Below are 10,337 nucleotides of genomic sequence, written 5' to 3' on the forward strand. Positions count from 1 at the left end.
GAGTTCATCATCATCTCCATCATTTCATTACTCAAACACAATCTCTTTGTTGAAGGCCAAACAAGTTGGAAAGGTCACTCGATCATCATCCTCACCAAAGCAAGCTCGTGTTCCTTAATATTAGGGATAAGATCGGGGTCCCTAAAAAAATATAGAGGGGTGCGATTTGAATTTGGGTATAATTTATTTCAAATTTAGGTTGTAGAGAAAGAAGGGCAATTTAGTCGATTCATACTTTAAAATAAGAAGGTCATTTCAAGTACAATAATGCAATACATTATAACTGTATATATAGAACTACTCCCATTTTATACGGAGTCACTGACACGTACAGTTTCTTAGAAAAATAAAATACACTTTCCTTCCGTTAGAAGGCTCGCTCATTCATTCATTCCCACGCCTCTGTGCCTGTCTCTGCAACCTACTTTGTCACATTCCCTAGCCAATGCCCCCTCCCTTCTTCACTCAAGCAAATCAACTCTCTCTCTCCCTCTCTCGTGCATTTCGTTTCCTTTCATCATGCTTGAACTCATTTCGCCAGCTGTGAAATCTCTATCAACTTTCTACTGCTAGATCTGATATTTTTCCCTGTGATTCGACTGTTCGTGATGTAATCGACAGGCCAGATTGAGGTGTGGAGGATTTGGAGACCCGCATTGGTAGTAGGGGCAGAGGAAATGGGATCGGGCGGAAGTAAGGCGTCTTTCGGTGGTGTGACGACATCGTCTTCGACTTCCTCGGGTAGCGTACCGAGGGGTCGATCGAGAGGGCACCGAGTTTTCCAGTCGTCTTGTCTTGGAACATCCTCTGGATCCCGCGACGGTGGCAATGCCGATCACCAGGTCCATCATTTTTGTTACTCATTTTGCCCCTTCTGTTTTGTTTTTCCTTCTGTTTCAGTTTTCGTGTAGCTCCTTCGATTTTCATATTCTTTTTTTCTTTTGGTATTCGTTTGTCTTACATTTGCTACAGACAAGTCGATTTCTCCTAGTATTATTTAGCGAATCTACGTTGGATCTAAAACAGTTATTTTTTTCTGTGAGGCGAAACTTTAGAGTCCATTTCCAATGTACCGGGCTCTAGGTCCAATGGAAGGCCTATATAGTTTAGTTAGGCTCCAATGAAGAACTATGTATATGTAGGAGAATTCTATATACTCCGTTCTGAGGGCATTCCCTTCTCAATAAGTAGACGTGACATTTTCTCATTGACCTTTGAATTTATTATTTGAAAAAATAATAAATGAAGATTAGGGTGTACTTAACATAATTCCTATAAATAATTCGGTTAGAGAGCGGGACCTGTTATTTTATCAGTTTTGTTTTCTGGATCAAATGTGCACAAATTTCAATTGATAGTTATGTTCCGGGTTATAACTCAACCATACTTCGGTTGACTTTATGAACGGTCATGCACTAATTGGAAAGTTGCGAATGAATTTTTAATAGTATCAGATTTATAGTAGATGCCAAAACTCTTATAAATTAGTTCATTTAAGATACGAGTCTTGATGCTTTACTTCTCATGATTATGGCGATTTCTATTAGTGGAGTTTAGTGAATTTGCTGGAAAGATTCCACCAGTAGTTTTGTTGTTTGGTCAATTAATGTGAAGCTCCAGGGTGTGGGGTCATATTGTTGACGGGAAACTTGAATTTTTGGTTTTAGATTCTATTTCCAAATTTCAATTGCTATTGAGAATTGAGAACATTGGGTTTTCTGGTGAATAAACATTTGAAGAAATTGTGTTGAAGTATTTGCCTGTAGACACGGATTGCTCTATGGTGTGTTGTTTCCTCTCTCTCTCGGTGAGAGGTTGAACTTCGGTGCCAGTGGGCATTATGCATATTGACACTGTTTTTCGTGGTTTAGCAATTATCAAAGGGCGTATTAGTGACATGCAATCATTTAGTTAGTCGTTATTGGTTTTCTAAATACGTGCATGTGTAAATCATGTTTCAGGTCTGCAATTTTGGGAAGAAAGAAAATGGTTATGGTATCGGTCCATGTACAGATCGCACCGAAACAAGTTCAGATGAGGTGAAGACTGAGTGTTACAGAAAGGTTAAAGCTGATCAAACTAGTGAACTACCTTGTTTATCTTCTAATGGTGATCTTGAAGAATGGGATGAAGCAAACGTTACTGATACGGCATCCAGAACTGGTAGCAGCTCCCAAGCTTCTTCAACTCAATCCTTGAACCCCTCGAGTCATTTCCTTTCTCGCTTTAGCTTAATACCGGGTAATGGAAGCTTCAGACTCAGCAGAGCAATCAGTTTAGGGTCATCAAGATCCTATCCTGTTTCTTCTACAAGTCTCACAATACTAAACGACGAAGATGAGCTTCATCTACAAGCAGGACCTGCCAGCAGCTTTGTTCATAGAAATGAAACGCGTCAAGGTAGTCACTTGCTTCCTGCATCATTGTGTGATGGAACATCCACACAATGTTATGAAGAGGCTACTGGCAGTTTAATGTTACATGCTCCAACACCTGATGTTTCTGACAATTTTCAAGATAATCAGACAAGTCCTCATATCCACAATACGACCATAGATGGTGATATAACAAGAAATGGGGTTGAAGGTCATTTGTATTCACCAAGGGTTCATACTGAAACTGGGAGTGTTGAGACTAGGCATTCTGATAGGCGGACTGGAGCTCGCGAACCAGTTGAACGGAATGTTCGTTTCAGTCGGACCCTAAGTGTTGGAAGACTTCGTGACAGAGTTCTTCGTCAATCATCACTGTCTAACTTAACATTTTGTCCTTTTCAACCAGAGACAGAAACAAGAGATGCTAGTCAGGGCAGTGGTAGACCGGCCTGGGAGGATGAGATAAGCCAACCAGTATCTGAAGATAATGCCGTAATGACTCCAACTACCTCCAGTTATCCTACATCCGGCACATCTAGCTCTTTATTTGGTATCCAAGATTACGAGGTGGAAACTTCACGGTCAAGAGAAGGTAGGTACCATGATCTACTGGAGCATAGATCAAATTTCCTTGAAAGGAGAAGAAGAATACGGTCTCAGGTTTGTAAAGTTTTTGCTGGACTCTGCTAAGTTGCCACCTAACCTTTTTTGTATGGCATAATGCAATTTTGTGATTTTCCATCATTATGTGTGTTTGATTCGGAATAGTGATTCTTTTTCATGATTTAGGTTCGTGCTCTTCAGCGATTGGGGAGTCGTTTTGAGAATCTGTCTGGACATGAGAGGTCTTGTATATTGTCTGGTCAACATAGAACAGGTCGTTGTACATGTCGTGTTAGCAATCGGGATGCCAATGTAAATGATGATGGCAGTGCTAGGGCCAGCATATCAAGAATTGTTATGTTAGCTGAAGCTTTATTTGAGGTAGTGCTGATATGCAATTACCTTTTCAAATGGACTTTTTTGGTATTATTTATACAAGTTGAATCCTTTTTACATATTTTAATTAGGTTCTGGATGAAATTCACCAGCAATCTGTGGTTTTATCTTCTCGACCTTCTGTATCTTCAATTGGATCTCTCCCTGCACCTAATGAAGTTGTAGAGTCCTTACCTGTCAAATTATACACCAAGTTGCAAAAACATCCGAATGAGGAGGCTGCACAGTAAGTTTTTCGAGTTTACCTTTTGGTTTTCAGATTACTAAATTGTTGAATGTTGAACTGCTCGTTTCATCTTCATCCGTAGTAATCATAACCTAACCTAGGGAGTCTCTCAATTGCTGAATTCCCAAATATACTCGGTACTTGGTATGCCACACTTAAATGCAGTACCTGCTCACTGCAGAATGAATCCTAAGTTCGGCAAAATGATGTCTGAGCAATTTACACTCGGTTCTTTATTGTTTTTTTTTTATAAGTAACTAGGAAGTAGAATGCAGGTCCCCATACTATTTTTGTTTTTATTTTTTCAAAAATAGTTTAGTTCAATTGGAAATTTTTTTCAAATTGGCTTTTATGCTGGATTATGTTAAGTTGCCTTCTGCTTTTGTTGATGTTTTAGATGTTATATATGCCTTGTGGAGTACGAGGAAGGAGACAGCTTGCGGATATTGCCTTGTCATCACGAATACCATAGAGCATGTATAGACAAATGGCTGAAGGAGATCCACAGGTATGAGATGGGTCCAGTCTTTTAGTATTTTCAACATTTATGACTTACAATATAAATACACATGCGTGCATACAGTTGCAGAATTGGATGTTCGGGATTACATACAGTTGTCTAGTTTATGATGCTGGTAATGTTTGCTTGAGAATCTTTTTTCATTGTAAACTTTCTATTTTTTTTATAAGTAATAAGAAGTTTTATTGAATCAAGTAAATAGGCATAGATAAAGTACACAAGATGTATACAAGAGAAAACACCTAAATACAAACTAGGAACTAGTAGAAGCTAAAACATGAAAATCATCCCCATTTAGAACAAAAGCATTCGCCCAAAAACATAAAGTTGGAAAGAGAAACTCTCTAATTCCTCCCAACAAACATTCTCTATTATCAAAACACCACCCATTCCTTTCCAACCATAAACACCACATTAGGCATAAAGGAATCATCTTCCAAATAACAGCAATACAATGACTACCCTTAGTGCCTTTCCAACAAGCCAAAAGATCCACTACCCTCTTAGGCATCACCCAAGCAATGGGTTCCTACCAAAAATCTCATCCCAAATGGTCTTAGCCGCCTCACAATGAAGAAATAAATGGTCAACAGATTCACCATCTTTCTTACACATGAAGCACCAATCTAATAAGATGATAAGACCATGCTTTCTCAAGTTATCCATCATCAAGATTTTCCCAAGAGACGCCAACCAGCAAAAAAAAAACAACCTTCCATGGCACCTTGGATCTCCAAATGCACTTCCAAGGAAATTGACTAACACAATGGCAAGTCAACACCTTGTAGAATAAACTAACTGAGAATCTGAGATTTCCAGCATGATTCTACAGCAATATCCTCCCTACCCTGTACAATCTTCATGTCATACAACCTGCTGAAAAAATCTGAAATGACACTCACTTCCCAATCATGAACATCTCTAATAAAACTCACATTCCATTGAGGAGTATCGTAAGATTAAAGCATCAGCCACTGCAGCTTCTTGATCTCTTGCAATCCTAAAAAGAGCAGGAAAAGCATTATTGAGAGCCATATCCCCACACCAAATATTATGCCAAAAGCGAATCCTAGCCTCTGCCCACCTTAAATGTAACATGGCTAACAAACTCCCCCCAACCATTCCGAATAGATTTCCACAAACCCACTCAATACACACCTCTTACTTCATTAGAACACCAACTCCCCCAAGCCCTCCCATATTTAACATCAACAATATTCCTCCCCTCTTTTTTCATTGTAAACTCAAGTTAGGTTCATCTTTGAACCCTTAGGAACATGAGGCATAAGGTCATGTTTTATATGGGGCAGATTGTGTAAACTACCCTTTTTTATTGCGAAATGCCTGATTATGAGCTAAGTGGGCAACAGTTTCTAGTAGCTCCATGTTTGGTTCAGTCAAGGAATCGTTTTGCTCCAGAAATGATTAGAACTTGATCCAATACATGGGTCCTAATTAAGGCTCCTGTGACTTACTTGAAAAAAATTGAGTTTTTTCAAGCAATTAAATGCACTGTTATTTTTTTTTTGTTAAGTAAAATTTTTTTGATAAGTAATCAAGTTGTATTAATAAAAGAATAGGCAAAGCCGTGTAGTACAAAGAATGCCCTAACTACATAGGGACAATAGACACAAGGAAATCATGGAAATCTTGGCCATTAAAATAAACAGTAGAGGTCCAAGTATAAAGGGTTCTAAAAAAGAAAGCAATAAGTTCCTCCTTTGATCTCTCTTTGTCCTTGAACGTCCGTTCATTGCACTCCTGCCATACACACCACATGATGCATATAAGAATCATTTTCCATACCGCCTTAATCTGTTGATTTCCTCTTAGATCAGTCCAGCTAGCTAAAACCGCTACTACTGTCTTAGGCATAACCCAACCCAAGTCTAGTCTCCTAAATACCTCATTCTATAACCCTCGAGCTACTTCACAGTGTAGTAGAAGATGGTCCACAGATTCACCCCCATTCCTACACATGCAACACCAATCTGCGATGATCACCCTTTGTTAAGTACACTCTTTGTATTGATAGTGTATGCCATTGATTTCTTGGTTTTGTGCGGGTGGTGCGTTCTTCTAGACAATATGCCTGTTAAGGTTGTAGGGTTTCTACTCCTTTTGTTGCATCTTTGTATTGCTATGTTTACCTCTACAAGGTCAACTACCTTTGATTCTTTTCTCTCTCTTTCTTGGCAATAGATACATTAGAGTTACTTTGAGTTGTTAGTTGCAATCTTAACCCTCTACCCCTTCCCTTTTAACAATGAAATTCATTTGTTTGCTAGATCAGTAAAATTCTCAAATTCATATAAAATGGACCAGTACATGTTATGGAAGTCTAAAAAGAGAGATGTGATAAGCTTGAGGTTTTTTTTTTCTCCTCTGAAAATGTCCTCTCTATAAACCATTGCAATTATATGAAGAAAGATGTCCTGATTTTGTACTTCTCATGATTGAGTGCAAATAGAATTGGTTTTCCCACATGCAGATTATAAATTCGTGTGCTCACTTTCCCTTGCTATATTTCTGACATTACAAACGAGTGTTCTCTTGGTTCTGCTAACAATGAGATAATATGCTTGCTCGTATATGGTGTTCAGGGTATGCCCTCTTTGTCGCGGTGACATCTGCAGATCTGATTCATTGCCTGTCGAGAACTAAAGTGGCTAGCTTTGCCGTCTTTTTAAAGAACCCATGAACTCTTTGAGTAAAGTTCTTCACTTAGGCAAGAATAAAAGCTGAGTCAAGTCTGATTCTTCAGAAAGTTAGTGTCCATTTTCTGTTGGATTTATCTTTCTTGGCTGCAGTTAATTGCTCTAATTGCACAATGAAACATGGCACCGTGGTAGAAATGAACTGAACTACTTGCAAGTTCCCCTGGAACTGGAGAGGGGAGAGATGGTTTTTCTTGTTGCCCAATGAGCACTGTATATTTTGAGCATTCCCAATTCTAAATTCCTTGAATCTTGCTTGATATGTGGCGTGTGTTTTGTTACATGTTCTGGATCAGATTTGTGCAGTAATGTTCTACGAGAGAGGATAAGACCAGCTTGGATTGGAGTACGCCTTCTTGGGGTTGATTGACCATTTCCAGTTTAATGGTCAATCAACCCCAATTTGTAGAAGGGCATGAAATAAAATCAACGGTACCTCCGGTCGCATTCATAAATCTAGCGATAGCTCTTGAAGTACCCAAAACGAACTAATTATCAATTGGCATAAAAAAGGATTGGCAACTATCATGACATCTGAGGTCACAAAGGTGCCCTCTACCATGCGTTAGTGGGATTCCAATTCTCAATTTTACCATAATTTGGGTCGGTCGGTGACTTCATGGGATTTGACACATGAGGTGATGGCGTGCGTCCATGGCTATCACATGCGCGCAGCTAAAGAGAGGTGTATCATCCATGCCCACCTTGTAGTTACTCTTCACATTTTGTGGGAAGTGTCTTAATATTGTCTTTAATTTTAAAGAAATTATATTTGCAATCTTGGTAAGTTTCACGCACTTTTTTTAAAAAATAAATTTTTAATAATGAATTCTATTTTTTTTTAAAAGAAGTTCGTAGAACTTGCACGGTATCTTAATATTGTATTTAGCATTACTCTTAGTTTTATCTAGCTCTCATTAAGATGTTCAAGGATCAAAACTCTAAGCATGAATATAGAATCTTGAAAGGTCTCTAACTGCTAATCTATAGTTACTGATCGAAAAGGTCCCTGGAATTCCTCTACAGCTTGAATTTTTTGCCAAAGAATTGATAGAATACATAATGTAAAATGTAAGACACAAAGTACCTACATATATATCTTGGAGAATCATATAGTATCTTGACCCTACATAAACATTTTTAGGAGGTTTTTTCAATGACAATATAAAATATTGATGAAATCTCTGTCAGTACATGGATCGCGTGCTAGCTTGGCTGCAAGAGCAAGATGTTTGGGTACACGAATGCATGTGGAGGCTCCGATTAGGTTAATTCCGATGGGTTTTAACAGATCGATTTTCAATCGTTCGAATATTGATGTCAGTTATAAGCTATAGAGAGAACGTTTAGAAGTTAGAGATATGAAAGAGGCAGGGTTGGAACAATTGCATCAATTTTATGCTTTACGGTTTTTTTTTTTTTTTGTTATCAAATTTAAAGATCTAAAGGGAAAGAAAGATAAGCTCGTGCATATCTACTTTATGAGTGGTTATCTAATTATGAATAGTAATTTTTATTTTTTTTTCGTTAAGTCCTGTTTTATCAAAAAGTTTTAAAAATCTCATTTGACGTGTAACTCCATTGTAGACTTTAATGAAGGATTCAGTTTTAGTAAAAGGTCCTTAAAAATTTTTACAATTTCCTTGTAGAATTTCATGAAGGATCATGTTTTACCAAAAGATCCTTAAAACCTTTGACTATTTGACGTGTAGCTCATTTATAGAATTTAATGAAGAATCATGTTTTACCAAAAGGCCCTTAATAGCTCCACAACGCATATGAATTGACATATTTTTTCTTGTTCTTTTTGTTCAAACAGTGTACTCATTTTCTTTTCTTTTTGTTTCAATTTTTTTAAATAAAAAATTAATAATATTTTATTATTATATAGAAAGTAAATAGATAATCCAATATGAGATCAATACTCATACTTTGCTTAGATTTTTTTTTTTAATTTAGACTTTTTGTCTTTCTTTAAACTTTTATTTTCTTTTTCTAGATAAATAACCCACTGACCTTTTTTTTTTTTTTATAAATCATTATATCAAGTGCATTCCGAGACTAACGCACCCGAAATCGTTTCCTAGTGTGTTATATATATATATATATATAATGATCATTGCTATATTTATTGAGAATTTGAGAATTTAATGTTGTCTGAATGAGCAATTACAAATGGCTTCATAGTATCTATTTTATGTATCTATTTTTCTATCGCCTTAAATTTTAAATTTCGATAAAGAAAACTCTAAAGAATCAAAGAGTAATACTAGATAAAGTCATAAAGTTTGTAAGCATGCACTTCATTTTGAAATAGACTAGTATGATTCAATATTAAAAAATTAATTTCTTCATATAAATTTCATAATTATCTATTTTTTTAAAAAAAAAATACGCAAAACTTGCACACTTTAAAATAAAATGTTCTCCTATCTTCTTCAAAATGACGCAATGACGCACGTGCACACATCATAAACATGCTACATGTAGTGTGTATATTTTTTGGAAAATGCTAGTTGTTTCGAGGATGGGTCTTAATACAATTTTTTTTTTACTTAGTGATTAAATAAATATATTTTAATCATAGTTAATTTTTTAAAAATGTTTAAGAATATTATTAAAAAAAAAAAAAAAAAAAGCATTTTACCTTCTCGCGAGAATTCATGGGGCGCACAACTCATATTTTTTTGTGGAACGTAACCCAACTATCGTTGTGGCTGAAATTATCGTTGTCCCAATGAATCACATGCATACGATGTTTACATACATTAGGTTCATCATTTTATTCTTCGGATGGATCGAATCGGTAGCTGTCTTTAATAATTGCAGATAAGATAACAATGGCTGACCCTTTCTCTCATTTGATAATGAAAGCCTTTTTTTTCTCGTCAAACAATTAGGCTATTCATGATTAGGTACCTGATTGCATAATTTCTAACTAATTAATTATTATATGTTTTTTTTTCCCGTAACTTCACTGTTTTTAATGATAGCTCTGTCCATTTCTTCTTCTTTTTTTTTTTTTTTTTTTTAATGAGAAATAGACTGCATTATTTATGAATGCGAATTTACAACTGTGACTGATACATACATGACAAAATCCAGATTACAAGCTAATTACTCACGGTGGGGACTACACCAATACACAAATTCTTTTATGATTGGTATGATCTTAACTTCTAGAACTCTCTACAGACAAACCGTTTGAGAGACCACTCTCTACCTAAAGCAGATATTTCAAACCCCACCCTCTAGAGAATGAGAGGACTTTCACTCTATGGACGAACTATCCAAGAGACTATTTCTTTTTTATTATTAACCTAAAACAAAGGAAATAACAAAAACGTAAATGATACATGAGAAAATAGTAAAATACAGGTTGAAAAGTTGTAGATCCACATTTTCAACCTTAAAGGAAAGAAAAAAACAAACAAACACAATGATTGTGGGGACACGTACCACCCTAGAAGTGCAGTGGACAGTCGAGTATGAAGAAATCG

The 10,337-nt window shown here is 36.4% G+C and overlaps 1 protein-coding gene across 2 annotated transcripts; it reads left to right on the top strand.

Annotated features, from left to right (window-relative positions):
- The first annotated feature begins 345 nt into the window (after positions 1–345).
- Positions 346–7,132, top strand: LOC108991578 (E3 ubiquitin-protein ligase MBR1-like). Of its 2 annotated transcripts, none has more exons than XM_018965896.2 (6): positions 346–842; positions 1,962–3,035; positions 3,165–3,359; positions 3,446–3,600; positions 3,998–4,108; positions 6,724–7,132. In XM_018965896.2, the coding sequence occupies exons 1-6, from the start codon at positions 678–680 to the stop codon at positions 6,782–6,784; spliced, it is 1,761 nt and encodes a 586-aa protein (XP_018821441.1). In that variant the 5' UTR covers positions 346–677; the 3' UTR covers positions 6,785–7,132. The 2 variants fall into 2 exon arrangements, with proteins under 2 accessions (XP_018821441.1, XP_018821442.1); XM_018965897.2 differs by having other exon boundaries at positions 3,467–3,600.
- The last annotated feature ends 3,205 nt before the right edge of the window (positions 7,133–10,337 follow it).

This window comes from Juglans regia, chromosome 9, assembly GCF_001411555.2.
Source record: "Juglans regia cultivar Chandler chromosome 9, Walnut 2.0, whole genome shotgun sequence".
NCBI lineage: Eukaryota > Viridiplantae > Streptophyta > Magnoliopsida > Fagales > Juglandaceae > Juglans > Juglans regia.